The sequence below is a fragment of the Thunnus thynnus genome, chromosome 12 (genome assembly GCF_963924715.1).
Source record: "Thunnus thynnus chromosome 12, fThuThy2.1, whole genome shotgun sequence".
NCBI lineage: Eukaryota > Metazoa > Chordata > Actinopteri > Scombriformes > Scombridae > Thunnus > Thunnus thynnus.
In genome coordinates this window covers 29,692,980-29,717,255 of record NC_089528.1, presented here as the reverse complement: position 1 = coordinate 29,717,255, position 24,276 = coordinate 29,692,980, and the positions used below count along the sequence as shown (strand labels likewise).

The window sequence follows — 24,276 nt, the reverse complement described above, 5'->3', positions numbered from 1 at the left end:
GTCTTTTAATCACTGTTTTTTTTATTGTTTATTGTATTTCTTTTTTCTCCTTTCTTTTAATATATTTAAATATCTGTTTGTTTGTCTGTACCTCTTTCTGTAAAGCACTTTGAGCTGCATTTTATGTTATGAAAGGTGCTATATAAATTAAGTTTATTATTATTATTGTTATTATTATTATTATTATTATTATTATTATTATCCCTCACCATATGTCAAGAAGTTAAGCACAAAAAAACAAATACTAACAAAAACATTTTACTCAATACAACAAATCCCCCCGTACTTGGTCTAACCCATGACATTATTGATGATGTCAGCAAAAGCTTATAACAGGAAGTGGTTGCCACCACCTTTTAACTCCTTAGAGAGGATGGTGAGTTTTATAAGTACATAGAACAAAGAAACCCAACATTTAACTCAAGAAAGTAAAGATTATATCAAAGTGCACACAGGACAAATGGTGTTGATTTATCCACTGTAATCCAAACCTGTTTAAATAAAAGATGGTCCTAATGAAACTAACCACATCTTTCTTTTTGTTCTCCAGTATTTCGTGTTTACGGGGGTGTTGGCGATGGTGACGTGCGCCGTGTTTCTACGGTTGAACTCGGTGTTGAAGCTGGCCGTGCTGCTGGTGATGATCGCCATCTACTCGCTGCTTACCGAAGCTTTCTACACCTCGCTGTTTGTCCGCTACGACACCGTCCACCACAACACAGAGTGAGTGTGACAATGCTAACACACACAAAAAAAACACACAAATATCTACAGACACATTTCATGACAACCAGAGGGAAATCTTCCATTTCTGGTAGCTTTCTTGCTAGTTGAATTATTTAAAGCTTTGTCATCTTTTGGCACTGCTGTGACCATATCTGTGCTGCTCATGTTTCCTTCATCCAAATATGTTTTAACATCCGCAAGACTTAAAAAAAATAAGGTTTTCATGTGACCCACACATATCAGATCAGTGTGTGCTTTGCTAAGAGGCATTGGCTGACTGACTGGGAGTGAGAGATGCTTTGCTGAAACACACGTTGTGCAAAACACAACGTTAGAGATCTTTTATGTAAATATGAGAAGTTTAAGCGGGAAAGAAGACATCGCGTGCAATAGTCTCAAGCACTTGGATGTTGACTGCAGCTACAGACGTCACAAATAAGAAGGAATTACTGATTCCGACATGTAAAACCTTTAATGCTTTTAGTTCATTTTACTAAAGGACATGTGTTAAAGGAAGAGATTATTGCTCTTCATTTCCTCACCTCCGTCTCTTCAAAAACACATCAGGGAGCCATGTTGACCTTTTTTTTTTTCTGGATATAAATGTTGCAAATGTGAGAAAACTCATCTTGTGGGCGTTCTCAGTGACAGTACAGTGACCTTTACAGTGACAATGTATGAAGGCATCCTGAGCATATAACCGTGAAAGACTGGAAGAAGAGGTTTCCATACGAGCTCCATAGGGAACTGATGGGAGTCAGATTCATTTCTTGAAGGCCTTCTGGGAAATGAGAGAAAAGGTCACGATCGAAAGACCTCAAGAGAAAAACAACAATGATTTGTTTCATTTCCACTGCAAAAAGTTTCAGATCGGAGTCGTTTAGCCTAGTTTTTCTTTTTATTTTTGTACAAATTGATGAAAGCTAATTAATTGCTGTTACTTCAGTTGTAAAACAACATAAATTCGACACTGACAGCATGATCTAATCTTAACAAAACCTTCAAAACATGTGCATTAAAAGATTTTTTTAAGGTAAAAACATATGTTCACTGTCTGAGGAGGATTCAGATAAAGATGCTGCAGGACGGACGGTGAATTTGTGTGTTTAACTCATTAAAACATCAAAGACGGTGATCTGAAAGTGGTTCTCCAAGTATCAAACACTCAACACATGAAGGCTTAAAAGAAAGCTGTGAAAAATGTTTAGTTTAATTCATGCGGCCAGTTTGAATTCATGTCATGTCCGTTATGCATAACGAAAAGTAGAAAAGAATTTAAAGTACTAGTGTGGTGCCTGCACAAAATGTGCCTGCGTGAAATTTCTCAAATCAAAAATGGGATAAATTGGTCTCAGTACATTTTATTTTAAAAAAACTCCAAACTATTTCTATTTTAATATAAAAAACAGATAAAAATCAGTAAAAAAAATATACAAAAATGAGGGTAAAATCAGATTTTAAACAGCCCCCAAAAGAACAGTGTAGTCTGATCATTTCTTTTCTTTCCTGGCGTTTAAACAGCAGCTCCGTCTTGTTTTCTCACAATTTTTTTTTCTGTATTTTCCATTACCAGGAGCGTTTTCTATTGTCAGCGTTATAAGACACAACTCACTGTCAGAAGCTCTGATCCTCTACACTGAAAACAAATTATCTCTGATTTTTTCACTTGTTTTTTTGGGGGGCTGCAGCTCTTAACCCTCCATAAAATGCCTGAAGCAGCATCTCTGCATCTCTCACTGAGCCGTTAATCCTCGAGATCCTGCAGGTTTTTTTTCCACAGTTTGAACTGAAAACGAAGGCTGATGGAGGTTTTTTTTTTTTTTTTAAACTTTAATTTGGATCCCGCTGCTCTAGAATGAACTGAGATTAATCAAGAAGTCTACTTTTAAAAAACACATCTAAAAACTTTCTCTTCATTATCTTGTGAATCATTTTTTAAGTTTTTTGCTTCATAATTAATATAGATCACTGCTTACTGCCACTGAGTGTTTTCGTTTATTTCAGACAGTGACGCACATTAATGAGCATTAAATGATGATTTTGTCTGTTTCAGCTGCATCTTCTCTTTATTTTCATTCTGACAGAAACTTCCTGGGAACCAAAGAGACGTCTTTGCTCCTAATGGCCATGTTCCTCCTCGCTGTGTTCTACCACGGCCAGCAGGTGAGACCACAGCAGGTGGCAGGGTTTCATTATAGAGGTGTGATATGAGTTCATTTTTGCAACACATTTTCCTTTAAAAAAAAAAAAAAAAAAAAAAAAAAAAGTACATTAAAACCAGTTCTTTAAAGGATATTCCCTCTTTCTTGCATTTTTTTTCTCCATATTATTCTACTTCCCATCACAACTGACTTTAAATGTCCCCGTCCAATCTAGACATCACAAATATAATTAACCAATGTGCAAAAGAGAAAAGGCAAAGAGGGCAACATCTCTCTCATAATCCCTCTGTAGTATAGAGAGCTCAAATGAAACCAGAACATCCGTTTTCTGCTCCAGAAGTAAGAAACCATCATTTGAAATCCTACTGATATTTGTCAATCTGTAGGTGAAGATACACATTAATCAACACTGACATGTGAACAACATCAGTGTCAATGTGTCAGGGATATTTCAACAGCTAATTTACAGTCCTACAGGTGCAACAAGAAAGCGATAAATGCATAAAACGCTTCATACATAGCAGAGTTGCAATACCGGCCTTTGTTTATTTGTGACCTTTAACCGACAGCATTTCCCATAAGCCACAGATGTGACAGATGCGCTGAGACCTTGGGCAAGTCGAGGGGTTGTTGTTAGTTCAGACATGTCTGTAATAACAGCGGGACAGAGAGGACAGAAAGGTGTGGGAGTTTTTAGACAGCAGAGATTTCAGCTAATAATTAAATCAGAAGTTTGTGTTTGTGAGTTTTATGGATATGGAGGAAACCAAGTTACAATGACGTTTTTTCTATGTTAATAACAGCTTCTTTAGTAAAGTCACAAAGGTTTCAATTTCTGATAGCAAGTGCTGTAGTGGAGCTGATTTATCTTAGAATATAGAAAGGAAACTCCTTGAACATGTTCTTAGAAACAAAGACAGATGAAAGAAACGCTGAATGAGACATTGCATTGAGTTACAGATAGTTGGAAATAAGGCTAGACAGGAAGTGACATCATGACTTTATATACAGCTACAGCCCTCAAGGTGCAGTTACATGTTGTTTTTCCTTCTACACTCTGAAACGCTTCTGAAAAAGGACATGTTTCTGATGCTGGTAGTAAATAAATATTAGCGATAATACGCTAAAAATGCTGATGAAACACACTAAAATAATATTTCCAAATACAGTTCAGCAGTTTTTCTATTTGCTTCGATTTGTCCGTTAGAAGAGCTTCAATAGAAGTGAATGGAAAACAAATATTAGCTGAATGGAAACATTAAATGACCGCACCTTACAGACAGTTTATATTCAGGTTGAACCTACAACTACAAAGACAACACCACAAACACATGTGGCTAAAAAATATATAAAAAGACATTTCAGAAAAAGATAAATTTGATAAAATAAAGAGCAATTAAAATGTGACAAAGACACTGCAGAGGTTAAACTATAGAAGATTCACTGCTATATAAAGCTATTTCCCATCATTTCTAATCATATAGCGCTCAGCCTCACTAGTGTTGTTTGTTTGGAGGACCTACATGTAACTGCTCTGCTGCAGCTCATCACTGTCTTTAAAACAAGTCCAACATGGTGCCATTTGTTTTGATATTTTTGTTTTTGATGGCCAAAAGAACGCAGTAGTTAGTTTTCTCTGTTGGTGTGAAAATGTAGAATGTTTCTTTTAAAAGGGAATAACAAGATAACAACAGCGCAGCAGCGCAACCATGAACGCTGCATCATTCTTGTTGCTACGCAGCTGTCTAATTAGTGTTAGCAGCTAACCTGAAGTAAAAATAACAAGAGAAGAAGATAAACAGACGAGACAGACAAACAGCTGTAGTCCTGATGCTGCTCAAACCAGACAATGATGATGGTGATGATGATTCCAGCTCTATAAAAATTACCATCACTCACTGGAAAAATGCTTATCATTCATCTTGCTGCTGCTGTATTTTCCCCTGTTTCGGATGGACAGTAATTCACAACATGTGACACTGATGAAAACAGAAGAAAAATGTGGCTGAAAATGTTGAATTACATAACAATTAACATCAAATAGAATATAGTAGAAAATAGTTTTACTGTAACATACAAGTGAGTCATTTAATTTTAGTTACCATTTTGGCCTTTTAACCTTTATTGATAGCAAACAGTAGATACAGACAGAAACCTCACAGTTTCCACAGCAAGAATCAAACCAGTGACGTTTCAATTATGTGACTTGAGGACTTTATCGGATCTCCAAAATTATTACAATTAAATTAAACGTATGATCCAAAATTCACGGCAATCCATCGGATAGTTGTTGAGACATTTCCCTCAAAACTGTAAATGTCAACGTCATGCTGGTGTCTGAGGAAAAGTCAGAGGGAGTCATCCTCTGAGGAACATGAATATATGTACAAAATTTGGTGTGAATTCATCCAGTGTTTGTGGATATATTTCTCTGGATGATCCAGAGTGATGGGAAACAGTTTCTGTGAAAAATGTAATTATAATTTTTAAGTTCTGTTCATTTTAGTTGTATTGGGGTGCAGGCAAATATCTCAGAGACAGATATCTCAAAATCTGGACCAATAAAACCAAAAACTATCATGGTTATATAGCATGGATATTGGTTCCCAGCATGGGGATTGGGCCCCTCAAGGGATTGCACAATAAATGTGAAGTGTCACGACATGTAAAAGGAATATATGTCTAGATTTTTGTTTCTAATACATGCATTTTTCTTGTCAGACACTGGATAATTTTACCTCCTCTTGCCTCTAAAATATATTCAAATGAAAGCTAAGAGAAAATAAAAGCACTCTCTGGGTGACTAATTTGGGTGAACCAGCCCTTTAATTCCTATCAGGAGCATTGCATCCATAATACCAGGGGAAAAAGCAACACTCAGGTGTTATTGTGTGATAAACAAAGACACACAGAAACAAAACCTCTTCATTTACACGATACATTTTAAAAAAGCCATTTTTTATAAAGATGCAGTCAGAGTCAGCAGCCCGGAGGAAACTGGTATCACCGCGTTGCTTTCAAAGCTCTCGCTATGGCAACCTTTGATCATGTAGTTCAGCGGCTTGGCGTCGGTCAGAGATGGAGGGGAGACGGCTGTAATTGAAGGTCCTTTGTAGCCCTGTGAAAGTAGAAAGCAGCCGCATTTGAAGTCATCCAGTGGCATATTGATTTTCCCCCGGGTCAATCCTACCACTTGTTTGGCAGAGAGCAGAGACAATGACAGCTCGCAGCGAGGCAGGCGTGTAACACTCACACTCACTGAAAAAGCTGTTTGTGTGCGAGATGCATCAAGCCAAGAGAAAAGAGATCATATAAAAGAGACTGTTTATTCTAAGCAGGAGGGTCAGTGTTTAAAATGTGATCCATCTATCGGTTAAACTGGACTGGTGACGGATGCAAGAAAAAAACCTTTTGTGTTTTTATTCTGGTTATTTTTCATGCTCAGGCTCACAGAAGGTTTATTATAGAAATTAAAGCTGCTATAATTGATATTTTTCATAATAATAATGAGACTCTGCGGCTCTGCTCGGATTTACGGGGCTTTAACGATTTTCTGCTCATTGTTTAGCCAACAAGTCGTCCAAATTAAACAAGCAAATACGTGGTTTGACCTTGTGACTCCAAAACGTCAAACAGGAGCGTTTTCTAATCTGTGCTTTGCAAAATTTACACATCACTGTTAAAAAATAATGATGTTTCATGATGTGATAACGCTGTGGTTAAAGTCTGGTTAGGGTTAGGGTTAGGGATCATGGTTAGAGTTAGGGTTAGGGATCATGGTTAGGGTTAAGGTTAGGGATCATGGTTTGGATTAGGGTTATGGATCATGGTTAGGGTTAGGGATCATGGTTAGGGTTAGGATTAGGGATCATGGTTTGGATTAGGGTTATGGATCATGGTTAGGGTTAGGGATCATGGTTAGGGTTAGGGATCATGGTTTGGATTAGGGTTAGGGATCATGGTTAGGGTTAGGGTTATGGATCATGGTTAGGGTTAAGGTTAGGGATCATGGTTTGGATTAGGGTTATGGATCATGGTTAGGGTTAGGGATCATGGTTAGGGTTAGGGATCATGGTTTGGATTAGGGTTATGGATCATGGTTAGGGTCAGGGATCATGGTTAGGGTTAGGTTTAGGGATCATGGTTTGGATTAGGGTTATGGATCATGGTTAGGGTTAGGGATCATGGTTTGGATTAGGGTTAGGGATCATGGTTTGGATTAGGGTTATGGATCATGGTTCGGGTTAAGGTTAGGGATCATGGTTTGGATTAGGGTTATGGATCATGGTTAGAGTTAGGGATCATGGTTAGGGTTAGGGTTAGGGATCATGGTCAGAGTTAGGGTTAGGGATCATGGTTTGGATTAGGGTTATGGATCATGGTTAGGGTTAGGGATCATGGTTAGGGTTAGGGTTATGGATCATGGTTAGGGTTAAGGTTAGGGATCATGGTTAGGGTTAGGGATCATGGTTAGGGTTAGGGTTATGGATCATGGTTAGGGTTAGGGTTATGGATCATGGTTAGGGTTAGGGATCATGGTTAGGGTTAGGGTTATGGATCATGGTTAGGGTTAGGGATCATGGTTAGGGATCATGGTTAGGGTTAGGGTTATGGATCATGGTTAGGGTTAGGGATCATGGTTAGGGTTAGGGATCATGGTTAGGGTTAAGGTTAGGGATCATGGTTTGGATTAGGGTTATGGATCATGGTTAGGGTCAGGGATCATGGTTAGGGTTAGGTTTAGGGATCATGGTTTGGATTAGGGTTATGGATCATGGTTAGAGTTAGGGATCATGGTTAGGGATCATGGTTAGGGTTAGGGATCATGGTTTGGATTAGGGTTAGGGATCATGGTTTGGATTAGGGTTATGGATCATGGTTAGGGTTAAGGTTAGGGATCATGGTTTGGATTAGGGTTATGGATCATGGTTAGAGTTAGGGATCATGGTTAGGGTTAGGGTTAGGGATCATGGTTAGGGTTAGGGTTATAAAAAACTGTCTCGACTCGTGGTTGGAACCAGGAAAAGGAGTCCACTGTTGGGTTAAAGCTCTTCTGAATCAGGAAAACTGTCCACATATAGATATCTGATGTCATCTGAACTGCACCACTGCTCTGCCTCACAGTTACTACGGCCGCTAGAAGGCATCTGTCACACAAATGTAACTATTTAAATCAGGAGAGACTCAATTCTATGAAGAAAATGATGTTTATTTGAACAGCATGAAAGATGAAGTGGAAAAGTCTTTGGGCGAATAGACTCCATCCCATCATGATTTCCCCAGATATGAAAGGGGAAGGATGGAGCTTGGACACTGGTGGTGGTGGTGGTGATAAATGGTGTGGATCTTGGTGGTGTAGATTGCTGCTTCTGAAGTACGTCGTGGAGAAGGCGAGATGGTTATCGAGGATGAAGAGGAGACACCGAGGAGGTGGATGAGGTGGAGGAGGGTCGCGATGATTGCTCTGAAATGACAAGCTGACAGCGGGGCATTGATGAAGCATTGATCTGTCAGACCAGCATAGAACAAAAACAACATCAGCCACAGCCACTCTTCATTACGCGGTGAACTATAGCTTCCTGTAATCAACTCACAAATCTCCCGTTTTTTGGAAAGGCAGCAGAGATCCAACAGAGACATGAAATGATGAAGTATAACAGGAGCAATATATCACCCTACTAAACACTGCGATAATGAAGCAGCTTCATCGTTTTCTCTCTGGAAACTGGAGAGTGAGTCCTTGTTTTTCAAGGCTTTATTGCTGAAACTCACAGCATTGTTGAGAAAACGTGTGAACACAGAGGGTGTAAATACATTAGTTAGCGGTTCTTTCAGACGAGACCTTTAAGTGATTTTATTGTGTTGTGAAGAAGAGCCTATTAGAGCAGAAAGATGGAGGACAAGTCTTTCACTCTTTTATTCTTCTTCACGGCCGCTTTCATCACAAGAATCTCATTCAGAGCTTGTTCAATGTGACTGTTATGTATAATCTCCTCACAATAACCCAGAAAAACATTTGCACACGTTTTTTCCTTTTTACATTTCAACAGGGAGGGGAAACTCCTCTCTTTAACTCTATTATTGTGCATTTAAAGATTAGTAATTTTGACACTTTCATATGTTTTAGGGTGCGGAGGAAACCAAGCCCAAAGTACTTTTACATAATAAACGAACAGCGGCAGAACACAGAAACCAGATTAGGTTGTTCTTCATGAACGCTGCTTCCTGTCAGAGCTGTAATTACATTATCAAGCACAGTCTACATGAAGCACTTTATTATAAAGCTGCAGACAAGGCTCTGATTTTGAAATGATTAGGATTTCTCCCTCTGTGACGCCCCCCACTTTACTGTTAAAGCATCTTAAGATCAATAGTTGTGGTCGTTATCTAATGGTGCCGGTGATTGAAGAGTATTAACACCACAGTGTGAATGTAAATAGGTCATTTTTCAGACTCCAAAACAACTCGTACATTACAAAAACCAGCTCATATGAGTGTTTTGGCAGGTTTCAGCGACTGAGAGGCTGTTTACACTTGGATTTAAAATGCGTTTTGGTGATCTGAACACAAGCGAGACACATCACCTTTCACACCTGTGTCTATCATGCATCTCAAAGGTGTCATCATTACTGCCTACTAGCAGTGTGCCCGGATACAAATACATTATTCGGAAAAACACAAATAGTGGGTTTTATAGGAATATTTGTTTTATACAAATATTTTAAGAATTATTTGTTTTTGGGAGGAAAAAAAACCCATGTCAAATACCAGTTTGCAGGTCGGTTACGTCGTTATCTCAGTCTCTCTACTCTGCTCCACTGTTACATCTATCAGGGGTAAGATAGTCCCAAGAGACTCTCCATAACCTGTTGTTCCCCATCTCCTTTCCACAAAGTTAGGTTGTAAAAAAATAGGCAATAAATGAAAAGTGCAAAGAAAGAATCACCTTTGAAGTTCTTCTACATGTTACATGGCATGCTGTCTGTGTGTTATGGGTGCATAAATAGGTAGAGGTCTGTCTGCAATGAGTCGATAAGTAAAGTTTTAGTTCAGTAGTCAGCGCAGTCGTCTATGAGCTGGGAGACTCCAGTTCAAGACCCGATGTGGGGACCTACTTCGTAAGGTAGTTTATTCACGAACACTTATTGTAACACTTAGATTTTCAAAAATTAAAAGCGTAATAAATACAAAAACAGGATTTTTAAGCCTCTTTCCACTTTTATTTCAATACAAATGCAAATAATTTTGCTGCCTCAACAAATACAAATACAAATACTGGGCTATACAAACACTTCTGCTAGAAGGTCAAAGAGCCCCACACACAGTTATTACATCAATTTGTTTCACACGGGCTAGCTAAGAAAACAAAAATGCTTCAAGAACTAATACATATGTTCAGGCTATTCCAACTGTTGAGACTGGCAGTCAAAGTCATCTGGTGTTGGCGCGTTGCCACCAAAACCTGCATTGATGACCTATTTTCCTATTACATCCTTGTCGGGGACGCATCAGGACACATTAGCATTTACGCCACAAAAGATATGCGGCCAAATGTGTCCCAGACCACCTCGTTAAGTGGTTTGAGTGATACTTGTATTTAGCGCTGTCCACTTGTGATCCGACCACTCAAGACGCATTTAAAAACCAAGTATAAACGGGGTCAAAAGGTTAGTGAAACATGGTGGTGTGGCTTAAATATTCAAGTCACTGCAGACTTTTTCAGTTTTAAACAGAGACCATGATCTCTAACCTTAAACAAGTGCTGCCAAACGTAACCTTTATGGTTAAAAGTTTAATAATATTGTGCTGCAAGATTGAAAGTTTGTTGTCTGTGAACATTTCACTCATATGTTCAGTATCAACATTTTTGCAACTTGGCACATGTGTGCATTATTTCCTCATTATGTTGGGAGGAACATAATTTAGCCAGCATCATGTTTCCTGCACAATGTGTTTGTTGTTGCAGTTTAGTTGTATATGAACGTAATTTCTAGGAGACAGTCAGGGGTTGACATATGACTGTATAGATGCACGTTACCAAATAACAACGTGTGAGATGACAGCAGAGTAAAATGTTTATCAGGACTGAACAACTGAGTGTATTTTTTTTTTGTGAGTGTTAATAAAACTCTTCTTTTTTAAATGAAATATCACCCAGACTTGAACTGCGGAGGTCATGTTGGTTACCAACCGAGCGACCCGTTATTTCACCGACCGCCATCTCATAATTCCCGTCGCCGCCAAACCAAACCGGCCCTGCGGGCTTTGCGTTCTTAATTAGAAAAACAGAAAATGAGATTGAAGTTTTGTACTCACTCATATGATTAAGAGACTAATTGATACTAAGATTAATCACAAAACTGTTTCAGCCAATCGCCAGAGAGAGAGAGATGTTTAAATCCTCACAGGCTTATCTGCTTATTGCCCCCCCCACCCCCCGAAATTAATTTTCAATATCAGGGATTTTTTTCTCTCCTCTCCCCCACATGTACAAACTAAATGGTACTGACTTTTGTTTGGCTCTAATGTATTCAAATGACTTTGTATTAATTGTCCATTCAGAAAAGCAATTTGTGTCGCCTATTAGAATCCTTTTGCTCGCGCTCTCTTGTGCTCCATAATTGATCCAACCTTTAACAGATTTTTTTTCCATTTAGCCGTTCATTCCAGAAGCAACAGCTTGGCTTTTCCATCATCTAAATGATATAAACAACAGACTTTCTCCTCGTTTCAGCTTAAATTTTTCATTTGAAACGATTAAGAAGTGTCTGTCTGGAAAGTCTGAGTATCAAAAGGAAAGAGGAGCAGAGGTTTGAGAAGAAGCACGAAATGTTTGGAGAAAATGGAAAATAATATTGAATTGTCCTGGTTATTGGTTAATGTAAAGAATAATAGATAGTTAGTGTATCAGGCAGCGTTAGCAGGTTATTCCTCCCACGTCTCTAATTGTAATCCAACCTTTTTTTCCTTCACAGATTAAAATTTTAGTGGAAGCTGCGTATAAATTAGCTCCATGAGCTCATCACATGGCACAAATCTTTTATTTCTACCTGTTATCCAGCTTTTTTCTATATATTTTGTGATTCCATAGATATTTTTAGTCTTTCCAGAAAGATGAAATGTTTGTCCTCATAACTAAATGACAATATCTGACATTGCCTGTCACAATGAGATGTGAGATTTTCTGATATTCCACATCTATGGTTGGGAAAAGATTGTAGTTATGATTACAAGTCAACCAATGTCAGTAGGAGTGGGTCAGGTTTGGCATAGTGGGTAATATAGGTGCTAAATTTTGATTAGGATAAAGGACGATTCCTGTGGTTCTGCTGCATTTTGATTCTTTAAAAAAATAAAAGTTCTATTTTGGTCCAAAATGTTACAGGTGTGTGATGCTAAATCTGGTTTGTCAGCACTATAACAAGGTCACTATTTTAGCTTTTACTTCTGAAAAAGCTACCAACAGATCACTTGTCAGGACAAATAACTGCTGCTGTTGTTCCTCTTGTTTGGACTTGTCTCGTTTTTTTTTTTTTACATTAAACTTTCTTTTTCTTGAAGATGAATGAGTGTAGAATTTTTTATTCAAGTTATTTGACGTACATTTGACTCTGCCTTTGTGTTTTGGCTCGAGCTCCTGTTTTACATATGTCAGTGTTTATAATCAGACATTCTTCCTGAGGTAGATTTAAAGTGTCAGTTGGTAAATGTGCACGTTACCTTTTTATTTAATCCTGTCTTTGGAGTGTTTATTGTAGGGAAGTCACAACGCAATGACAAATGACCCTTTGTTGAAACGTATAATCATCCAAATAATCCACTTAATGTAATCATCCTATAGAGATAAACTTAAAAAACTGAATGTTGGTACTTTCACATAAGTGGAGTCAAACCACATAATGCAAACACTTAAGCTTGTATGTAGCTTTTGAATGGCATTTATTTCATTTTCTCATTATTATTGTTCTTATTTTCTTTTCTTAAAAGTTTCAAATCGCCAATGAGATGCTTTAAATTGGAAAAAAGTAAATTAGAATATAAGTTTCTATTTTTTGCTGATGTTCAAATTCTACACATAGAGGAATACTTTACTAGCATCCGTTTCTTCTGTCTCTAGTTGGAGTACACGGCCCGGCTGGACTTCCTGTGGCGCGTTCAGGCCAAAGAGGAGATCAACGAGATGAAGGAGCTGCGAGAACACAACGAGAACATGCTGCGGAACATCCTGCCCAGCCACGTGGCCCGACACTTCCTGGAGAAGGACCGGGACAACGAGGTCTGCACAAACTCACGCACATTCTGTCACTGAACCGATGAATATTTACATTACATACATCACCAGATCTCAGCAGCACTACACATCTTCTGCATGCTTCACCTCGTTTTTTTTTCCACTTCAGACCTGCTCCTAAATTAATCCCCCTGCGTTCATTACAATTCGTTCCCCGAGAAAAGAAAAGGCTCTGTAATTGCTTTTCAAACAACTGTACAGGGAGACGAAGAGAGACGAAGAGAGAGGGAGAGAATCGGTTGGGCGATTCATTCAAATCTTTGTAGAGCTGGGGAGCTTTTTTTTTTTTTTTTTTTGGTCGCTTGCATTTGATTTGAGTTTAATAACATGTTGTCAGTCAGCGGCAGACAACACGTTGATTTGTCTCTCTGCGTCGCTGCTGCAGTGACTCAGCTGCTTCATCCCTACAGAGTCAAACTTTACAAAGTTCCTCATTGTGTTCACCTTATCTCCGCTGCCCTTCTCCTTTTGTACTTTTATTTTCCTCTTAATAGAGCAGTTCCGCACTTGTTAAAAGCCTAAAATGGCTTGTGTGTCTTCTGTAAAGCTGGTGTGTGTTTACTGCAGCCACTGGTTTTCATTAGTATGAATATGATTGCAGAGACTTGAACAATGTGATACTTCATGTCATGCCAAAACCACAGGTGTTAATCTGCTGCAGGGATTCGCTCCCATTCAGCCACAGGAGCGTCACTGAGGTCCAACACTGATGTTGGGCGATAAGGTCTGGATTCCAGTTCATCCTGAAGGTGTTGGATGAGGTTGAGGCGTAGATTGGATGTAGTGAGGTGGTTTTAATTGGAGCCAGTTTGGAGCCCAGAGTTGCAGTTTATGGTCGGCATCATCTTTTCTGTTTGAAGCTTCAAAATAAGGAGTGCAGAGTGTTGACAGTGAGGTCAAACTAAACTTAACTGACTCTAAATAGCGATATAATTAGCTATTAGTTTTCCAGCTGCTTTATCATTTCATCTGTGCAAAAGTTTTAGGCACTAAAAGCAAAATGAGTCTCTATTTATCAATGAACTTCATACAGAGTTCAGTAAACAGAAGAAACTTAAAGTAAATCAGTATTTGCTGTGAGCAGCTTTGCCTTTAAAACAGCAGCAGTCCTCCTCGGTGTTTCAGGTAGTCGGCAGGTCGGTTGTTCCTGCATCTCGGAGAAGTTGCCTCAGTTCTTCTGCTGTTTCTGTCTCTTCATGTTAATCCCAGACTGACTCCATGATGTTGAGATCAGAGACCATCTGTTGCAGGACTCCTCGTTCTTCTTCTTGCTGATGAAGATCGTTCTTTATGACTCTGGCTGGATGTTTGGGCTCGTTGTCCCTGATGGTGTTGCATCTAAACATCAAAAATGCCTAAAACATTTGCAGAGTACTGTATTTGCATCTAAATCCGGTCATAAGGTAAACATATTCATAGCTTCACGTTTCTATCTGTCTAATGATTTGTCAACTTGAACGTCCTACTCACCAAACAGTCGCCACAGCAACATTAGCGCTCAATCACTGAGAAATATCGGCAACTGCCTTCAATGGACAGCAGTTTAAGATCTGCCCAAAAAGTTGCTACAAAGATGATAAACCCACAAAGAAACTGTTGTGTAACCTCTCGAAGCGAGTTGTCTTAGAATATGGAAAGTAAACTCTGCTTCATGTTTTCTGAAAGACAGATGAAGGAAACGCTGAATGACGACATCGTGTTGAGTCACAGAAGCTAGTGAAGCAGCTGCTAGACAGGAAGTGACATCAGGACTTTGGGCTCTCTCTGTTGCTCAGACTTAAAAATCGTTCTGTTTTAATTAGATCTACAAGATTAATTACACCTTAAAATGTGAAACCGCTATAATCAAACGCCGGCTGATAACTTTTGTGTTTCTCTGTAATGAGCTGCCAGCAATTAAGATGAAAGATGAAGATGACTTTGGGATGAATCTCTTCAAATATCCATCAGCAGGGTTTGATATGAGTTAACAGAAAACAGTAAAGTCAAATATTAAAGCTTTTTTTTTTTTTAATCTGGAAAAAAAAAAGTGACAAGAAAACCGCTTCTTTGTGTCTTTTGTGGTCCGTCCTGCTTCGTTCGTCTCATTTATGAGCACGATAATGACTGATTGTGTTGGTCGGCAAAGAGGACGGTTATCACATGCCGGAGTCAAATGGCTGTATTGTCCTGGTCCGGCTTCTTCATTATTGACTCCTCCGATCTTCCGTAGCCTCCTGAACAAAAGGCGAGCGGCCGATGAATTATGAATGTCAGGAGGGGAGAGCTGATATCATTCTGCTCCCGTGCCTGTTCCTAATTAAAAAGGACATGATTAAAAATGCATCCGTTAGGATAGGTTGGGTCCTAATCACTTGTTACATTATAAATCAGGCTGTTTATTGTTCCGTGATTTAGATACTGAAGCGCTGGGTTATTTATAGGCTCCTACAACCCTGAAGAGGTGTTTATGATCTTTAGAATTAATCAATTGACAGACAGCTGAGTGTCATTTATATCAGCATTTTCATTTTTAGGCTTTTTTTTATTCACTTTTATTCACAGCGAGCTGCAGGGCTTCAGAGCCGAACTCAAGGACACTTCAGCAGTGCTTTCAGCTGCTGGTGGTTTAGATCTTGTGATCTTTCTGTTACGGCTTCCTGTTTCGCACAGTGTTGTGTGATGAGTCTGTGGTGTTTTTTTAGATTCGCATCAGAAAGCAGCTTAAAAGCAGGAAAATGAGGGTCATGTTGAGTTATACTTGTTGCTGCAGGCTTTAAACACATCTTTACTGATACTGATCCAGTCTGACACCAATTAACCTTTTTCCCTTTTTTTCTCATCCTGATAGAATTCATAATAACTTAGATAAATAGTTTGAAGATAGATAGTTTGAAGCAATTTAGTAGTTTCTACATGTATACACACATACACATACATATACTGTACATATGCACCTACATATACTTTAAAGTCATACACATATTTTATATTTGTAAGCTGCTTGTATGACTCTTACCAACAAGTAGAAACCCTCAGTTGCTAAATCCATGCAAAGTTTCAAAATGATGCCCCGCAAAAAAAGTGCAGAAAAATGAATGTAGTCTAATAGTTTTAGAAAAATTAGTACAAGACAGTGTTTGGCACTTTTAGCTCATCGTGAATGTCAGAAATCAACACTTTTGGTTTCACAGTAAAGGGTTATTATTGCCTTTATATTGAAATACATTACTGGTTAACACAGCTATCCTTGTTTTAGGGTAATTTGTTGTGTGTCATACACTCTTTCTTTCCTTTACACTTTCAACTTTCAGATATGCTCACAATTCCCAGATCTCAACAATGCGTCGTGTTGACCAAGAAGAAATAAATATGTAAAAGTTGAACTGTACACTCAACTACACTCAGTCTTGAGACGCTCCAGCCTTAAACAGAATCATGTCCATTTTATAAACAACTGTCAGACCACATGAGAACAACAAATGAGGGAATATCTTTTGGAAAAATGGTTTCATCTATTGTTGAATTGATGAGAAGACCCACTGACACATTATGTTGGATATTACTTTAATTTGTCACTATCTCTACCCTTCTATCTACTGTTGAAAAACTTCTAATAAAGTCCGTGAAAAAGGCTTCACTCGCAGGTTGAAATAAACCTCATTACGCTGACTGACGTGATCCTAAAGAGACGCGGGGAAAGACCAAGAAATTAAATTAGCTCAACTTTTATGAACTTCTACTTTGAAGCTTTGCGATTTGTCTGAGCTCATTAAACATGTATAATGTCAGTGAGGATGTCACAATAAAGACAGGAGCTTATTTTCACAAGTGTGTAATTACACTGAAAAAAGTCAGTTGAATCCAGAGAGAGAGAGAGAGAGAAGCTCCACTTCCCCTGAATTATTAACTTGATATGTTGAACTATGACTGGACAGCGTGTTTACCAGCCGATCGTTAAAATATTCCCATAATGACATGATGAATTACTCCATGTTGCATTAGTATGTGAGGACATGCTGTGTTTTCATGTCAGCAGGGCAAGCTGCTGCTGCTGCGCTGCTGCTGCTGTCATGAGTCAACATTGCCCCCTAGTGGCGGGAGACAGTACAGTGATGCTGCAATAACACAGCAGCAAACACTCTGATGCTACATTGATTTCAAATATTTAACATTGAGTTTAAGCTTTTTTTATTTGCACAAGTTAAAAAAATGAAAGAATATTACTTATATCAAAATAATAAATAATAAATAATAGTGGAAAGTGTGCAGGAGCCCAAATAATATAAGTTAAATCAAAATGACATTACCCCACACACAGCCCCAACATAGCTCTGATGACCCAGTTCCAATGTTCAATTGTAAATAAATAAATAAATATGGAGCAGAGCGATCATAGACTGATATTGTAGAAAACAGGGTGATCAGTGTATCAATGTTTCTAATTTTACAGATCAAAGATGAACAAAAGTGAACTTTTGCACTGAAACGTTCTTGAATTTGTCCGTCAAATTGAATGTTAAAGACATGTGTTGTGCTAATGTACCTGCACTTTTATTCATTATCTCAATCATGTAAAACAGTAATATTGCAAATATTGAGGCTATTTATTGAATTTGTGTAAATTATTGCTCAGTACTTTGTAATAATTTATAACAATTGATGTTAAAGTGAACTTAAAGAGCACTTTAACAGCCTGTTTAAGCTTGAACGTCCCTGTTTTCACATATTGAAAACAATGCATTTAAACCCAGACTGTAAACTACTACAACTCTCTGTCCCATGATCTTGATCTCTTTGTTAATTACATCTCCAAACTCTCCAAGATAACGAGTCTATTTGTGTCTTTATAATGTATGTCGGAGAATTTTAACAGAATTTTTATGATCTGGAGTCTAAAAAAAGGCAACAATCTGCCATCGCAAAGAACAAATAAAATGTGTATTTAGTGATAAATTACTCTTAATATATAATATCAGATGTCACTGTTAATTTGATCTTATTTGACATCATCAAATGTTTTACTATAGAAAAACTGAAACGACTGGCACCTTGACTAAAAAAGATGTTGATGGAAGACGAATGAGAAACGACTGAAATAATTTAGGAAACACAACAAGCAACAAGCGTTGAGTCCGTGATGTGTCTGTCCCCCACAGGAGCTGTACTCGCAGTCCTACGATGCCGTGGGTGTGATGTTCGCCTCCATCCCGGGCTTCGCCGACTTCTACTCCCAGACTGAGATGAACAACCAGGGAGTCGAGTGCCTGAGGCTCCTCAACGAAATTATCGCTGACTTTGACGAGGTGAGACCGCAGGCTTTTCGAAGTAGCCCCCACGTGTACTTCAACGTGCAGGATGGATCGTCAGTCCGGTCGTCGACGTCTCCCGTTTTTGATTAAAACTTCCGTCTTGTTCCCCAGAACACTTCAGAACTGATTAACGCAAAGGCAGAAGTGACACAAGCTGATCAGAAGACATTTATATCACACAGAAAAGATTCCTGAGGAGAATAAACACCCAGTGTACAAAATATTAGGGACATCTTCTGTTTTTTTCAGCCTGTATTGATTTCACTTAATGCAGATTATAAGTTACAGAAGGTGTGAATAACACCAGAGAACTGATGTTCCTCAGCTGTAAAAAACAGGAGTGCTTGCTACAGTATATTTATTTCAATGCAAAATCCTTCTGCTGATGAAGACTGTGAAATGATGTGGTTGAAAGCTCTGGAAAAAGCTACTTTATGGGATCTTTTCTGACTGATTATGACCTCCATATGTTGCCACCAACCATCGCAAAATTTAAACTCAGCTTTTGTTGATCTGGGAAAGTCTGAATTTGACACATCTGGCTAATTTAAGTCAGACTTAAAGTTTAAACCCTCCCTCCACTCAAAAATCTGTTTCGTTCTCGGACACTAGAAAGCTGTTTTCATGTTTATCTGCTGAAAGTGGAAAAGTTTCTCTGTGCTCACCAAGAATCAGAGTTTAACACGTGTAACTACGAGCAGGATTTGTGACATCACAACTAGTTCGGAGCCAATCGGGGTCCAGTATTTAACTTACGCAAGTGTGATGTGGAAACTTGAAGCCTCCAGAGCACAAACACTGAGACTTTACAGTGAAGTAGGAGACCTCTGGTGTCCAGCAGTTAAACTTTTGAAATTAACAATATTTGCATATTCAGATAGATAGATCCTGGATTTTTAATGAGGTGGAAGGAGTAGATGTCATTTTAAGATTTTTTAAACGAGGTAACTGAACATTTTCTGTGGCAAAATCATGTCAGACACAATTTATTATTCCAAACTGAGGATTTTTTTATGTCTTTTAACTTTTTCATCAAATTGCTAAAAGTGAAATTTTGCACATTTATAAACTTATATTTCTGAAAATGTTTTTTTTCGGAATATAGAAATAAAGTAGATGAAACGCTTGTCACTTCGGGTTCAGTATGACGGAGCGCTCTTTCCCTGAAACTTTCTCTGGCACTTCTTGGTTCCCTGTGGACAGATTGAAGTCTAGAGGAGCTTGTGTTCCTGATGGAGCCTCCCGAACTGAACTGAGATTTTGACAGAAAAATGTCAAAAGTCCTCTAATAAGAGCAGAGACAGACAGACACCAGCTGAGCTCGCTGCTGCCTCGGGGGCCACACGTCTCACTTTCAAACACTTGTCTCTCAAACATGAACAGACTTGTCTTTTCTCCGTTGGGGAACTCGCCTTCAGAGACAGCAGAGTGGCTCATGATGTTAGAGATCAGAGCGGCGCAGGAGCTCAGTGTTTTAATTGTTGTTTTTATTAGACAATTAGCAAAGCAGTTAATCACTTGAAACTGAAGGTTTTTATAATAATTCCTCATTGAGTTCTGGTGCTCAGAATAGTTCCAGCTTGTTGAAACAGTTAATGTCACAGCAGGTTTTTTGATGCTTACTGACGTTCAAAGTGTCTCTCTCTGTGTGTGTCATTTCTCTCAGCTGCTGGGTGAAGATCGTTTCCAGGACATTGAGAAGATCAAGACGATCGGCAGCACCTACATGGCCGTCTCCGGTCTGTCGCCAGAGAAACAGGTGAGATCCTCCAGGTGCCTTTTAGTCTTGATTTACTGCTGCTGGTGACGTGCTGTTTGTTTTGAACCTGCATGCTGTGAGCATCACGGAGGGAATTTCAGCTGATGTTTTTCTGCTCTGTGTAAATTTTATGTTTCATATATACCCAAAGTAAACATGTTTATTAGATTTTTTAAATGCTGGAGCCAAGAAGTTAAGCTTCAGTACCAACACCAGGACAATCATTTTCAATATCTTATTTTGAGGAATATGTTTTTCCACAAAATCTTTTTTTTTTTACTTAAAAAATTGGACAAACCTCTCACATATGTCGGTGTTTATTTTGTCTTAATGCAAAGCAGCTGTACAGTAAATTTCCTCAAACAAAATACAGTCTAAAATTAGCAAAACTCATTTACTACCCACTGTTGGTAGTTTTTGATACTCAGTGCCAATGATGTTTTAATTTGGTACTTAAAAAGGTTTTAAGGTTGGATATGCAGTCCTAAAACTTCCCCTGGTGTAGAGAAGAGATGACTGCACCAATTTACATGAATAAAATACTTGAAAAATACTCAATAAATCTAGTAGCAGTATGAGTGGTAGTAGTGTTAGTAGTAAACACACAGTGACATGTTGCTCTCCAGCTTGTCCTGTTCATCTGACTCAGACTCTGCTTCTTCTTCTTCTTCTTCTCTGCCTCCCACAGCAATGTGAAGATAAATGGGGTCACCTGTGTGCGTTGGCCGACTTCGCCATCGCCCTCAACGAGAGCATCCAAGAGATCAACAAGCACTCGTTCAACAACTTCGAGCTGAGGATCGGTAAGAGCTTCTTGCTTCTGTTTCCTCTTTTTATTCTTCCTCAACGTTGGTTGTCTTCCTCTTTGTAAAGCTGTTTTTCATTCATCTGCCTTCCACCGACCGCTCATCACGTTTTCTTTTGTCATTTATTAATCCCATGATGAAAATGACAACTACTCACGTGTGTTATTTGCAGGTATGGCCCACGGCTCGGTGGTGGCGGGCGTGATCGGTGCCAAGAAGCCGCAGTACGACATCTGGGGGAAGACGGTGAACCTGGCCAGCCGGATGGACAGCACGGGCGTGAGCGGCAAGATCCAGGTGCCCGAGGAGACGTACCTTATCCTGAAGGAGCGCGGCTTCGCCTTCGAGTACCGCGGCGAGATCTACGTGAAAGGCATCAGCGAGCAGGAGGGCAAGATCCGAACGCACTTCTTGCTGGGCCGCGTGCAGCCCAACCCGCTCATCATGCAGCCGCGCAAAATCACCGGCCAGTACTCGCTGGCGGCCGTGGTGCTCGGCCTGGTGCAGTCGCTCAACCGGCAGAAGCAAAAGCAGATCCTCAACGAGAACAACAACTCGGGCATCATGAAGGGCCACCACCACTACAACAGGAGGACGTTGTTAGCGCCCGGTGGCTCCGAGGTGGGAGGTGGGCATCACGCCGAAGTAGCTGATAAGACTGAGCTGTCCTGAAGAGCGGACTGGAGTTTTAGTTCCACACAGATTTCTCAGAGGCAGAGTCGCTCTTCAGGCAAAAATACTTCCAGTGGTTGAGTTAAAGCTCAGCAGGAGCTGCTAAAGAACAACAGCGTTCTGGCACAAATAACAAAGGTGCCAGAGAGAGAGCAGAAAGCTAGAAAGTGAATGAAGAGAGCGAGCGGTGATAGCAAGAAAGCCGGTGAAATGTTATTTTCTGATTGTTTCACAGCGGTTACAAATAAACATGCTCACAACCCCGCATACCTGCGCCCAACCCTGAGGAGGTGTTCCACAAGGCCTGCTTTGGTCTGAATACGTCCTAACTGTGTCTGTTTGCTGTTTGGGGCTGAGCAGGTAGTGTACAGTGGCTTTTTAAAGCTTTTTCTCTGAAAACGACGCCATGAGAGCGTTGAGAGTGAACCAAAACTGTAAAATTGCAGCCGAACAGATAGACAATGAGCTAAAACTCGCTATAAAGCTCCGTAAAGCTGCAGAATCGCTGATAATTCTCTGTAGGTTCATCACTACGAGCTACGATCAACACACTACACACTGACAGCTCATATATAATTATTATGAAAAATATTACTTAAAGCTGTTTTAAGGTTTGGCTCCTCCCACTGAGGTTTAACTCAACCGATGAGATTCTTCCTGCCTGCAGAAGCCGCTCTGCTTTCGATGAATGTTTGTAGAACTGAAACTCCACTTTGTTCCTGAAGGAGGAGGAGGAGGAGGAGGAGGTGGGGGAGGGAGGGAGGAAGGGAGGGAGTGGACGGGACCGCTGCGTTCTGTTTTCATCCGCCCTCATCTGTTCGATGTCTGTTCGACTGATCCCCTCGGACTGTCTGACGTTGCTCCTGTCGTTTCCACTTCCCCTTTTTATGTCGCCCGGCCACCGACCCATCCCCGCCCGAAAACCCAGAAACCCCGTCCCGCTCTGACCCTCGCCTGGTGTCGATGTTTCTTTTTTGTATTTCTTTTATATATGAGAACACAATAAAAGGGGTCTAATTTTTGATATAAGCTGTGTGTCCAGTTGCCTTTTTTGGTCACATTTTTGTATCGGTAAGAAACATCTGAAGAACTTTTAACCTTCTGAATAGTATAACTAAGTCTTAAATATTATTGACATTATCTACAATGTTTGTTGTTGTTCAATGTTATCATAACGTCTCCTATGAAGACATATTTTATATTATTACAACTGTGTTTTACTATAGTATCATTATCTGTTTATACAGCAGCCTCTAGTTATATATATAAATCACTATGAAACAAGAATGCCTTAAAATAATATTAATTACTCCTAATTTACACCTGAAAACATACCAAGGGTAAAAAAAAAAACTTTAAATGGACCAAAATCCATGAAAACCACTCCTTAATTTTCCCCTTAATTAGAAAATTAAAGGACTAAGGTTTTAACCCTTAGAAAACACTTAAACTGTGCAAATAATCCAGTAAAAATACCTGAATTTAATCAATTAATCATCACTTTAAAAACTCTATTAATAAATACCTTAATTCCATCATTAATGGGTAAATTAATTAAATTTTAAGGTATAAAATTAAGGGATTCATTCATTATATTATAAATAAATTAATAAACACTAATATCTGCTCATAGTGTGTTATAAACCATTTATTAACTGTTAATATACTGATTATAAATGCTAAATAGAGGCACTGATGTAGTAAGTTTAATAATCACAATATAGCGGTTATGAAATCATGTGTGGAGAGTTCAGAGTTCAGGTAGGTCACATTCAGCACCAGAAACTTAAAAACAGAGGACTTGTAAGCAGTAATTGAGGCAGATCATTTGCCTTTGAACAAGTTTTCTTCTTCAACGAAGTGAATCTATGAAGCACAGTTAAAAAAAGATTATGAGTCACAGCTCAGATTCAGCTGATTCTCTGCTGCCACGATATCAGTCACACCGGACCAAACGTTTTGTTCAGTCTGGAACTGAGAAATAATGATGTTAGAAAATAATACATCAGTGATTGCCGAGGAAGCTGCTGAGTGTCAGAGAAGCAAAGATTAGACGTATCTCTAATCTAATCACCAATAACATCAACTCTGACTCATCAGTAATTAAAGTTGTCGCTATTGATCAGAAAGTCAATCAAGGGTCACACACTCAACAACTGGACACATGCTAGAAAATATATATTTATCAGAGTCAGTAAGAAACTTTACTGTTCGGAAGAAGTTTTTCACATTTTTTCAACCTAAATTATGCTTCTAATTTAAAATATATTTTAACATCGTCTTAAGTTTTATGCAATTCTAAAAGTTGTGCACTGAAATGATTTTCACTGAGGAAATTAGACTTTCTTCATCTCTAAACAGAGCTCTAATTTCTCACACTGTAAGGACATTATATATATAATTCTACCCTTAAAATGTGAGCAGGACATCCACATGACTGCATTAAAGAATCAAAGGTTTTAGCAGGAACCTGTTTACCAGAATATATCCCCTATCACTCAATGTTTCAAATATGTAAAAATACATAAAAGTTTGATTATCTAGTTAGAAATTATACAAATTACATGTC

General features: G+C 39.0%; 1 protein-coding gene across 2 annotated transcripts in view; it reads left to right on the top strand.

Moving 5' to 3' along the window:
• The window catches only part of adcy8 (adenylate cyclase 8 (brain)), a 119,506-nt gene extending 96,793 nt beyond the window's left edge, over positions 1-22,713 (top strand). For both annotated transcript variants that reach the window (XM_067606805.1, XM_067606806.1), the window contains 7 exons: positions 551-723; positions 2,811-2,889; positions 13,006-13,164; positions 18,318-18,464; positions 20,137-20,229; positions 20,918-21,032; positions 21,208-22,713. In XM_067606805.1, coding sequence (XP_067462906.1) covers positions 551-723; positions 2,811-2,889; positions 13,006-13,164; positions 18,318-18,464; positions 20,137-20,229; positions 20,918-21,032; positions 21,208-21,707 — 1,266 coding nt within the window. In that variant the 3' untranslated portion in view covers positions 21,708-22,713. The remainder of the gene's footprint in view (positions 1-550; positions 724-2,810; positions 2,890-13,005; positions 13,165-18,317; positions 18,465-20,136; positions 20,230-20,917; positions 21,033-21,207) is intronic.
• The last annotated feature ends 1,563 nt before the right edge of the window (positions 22,714-24,276 follow it).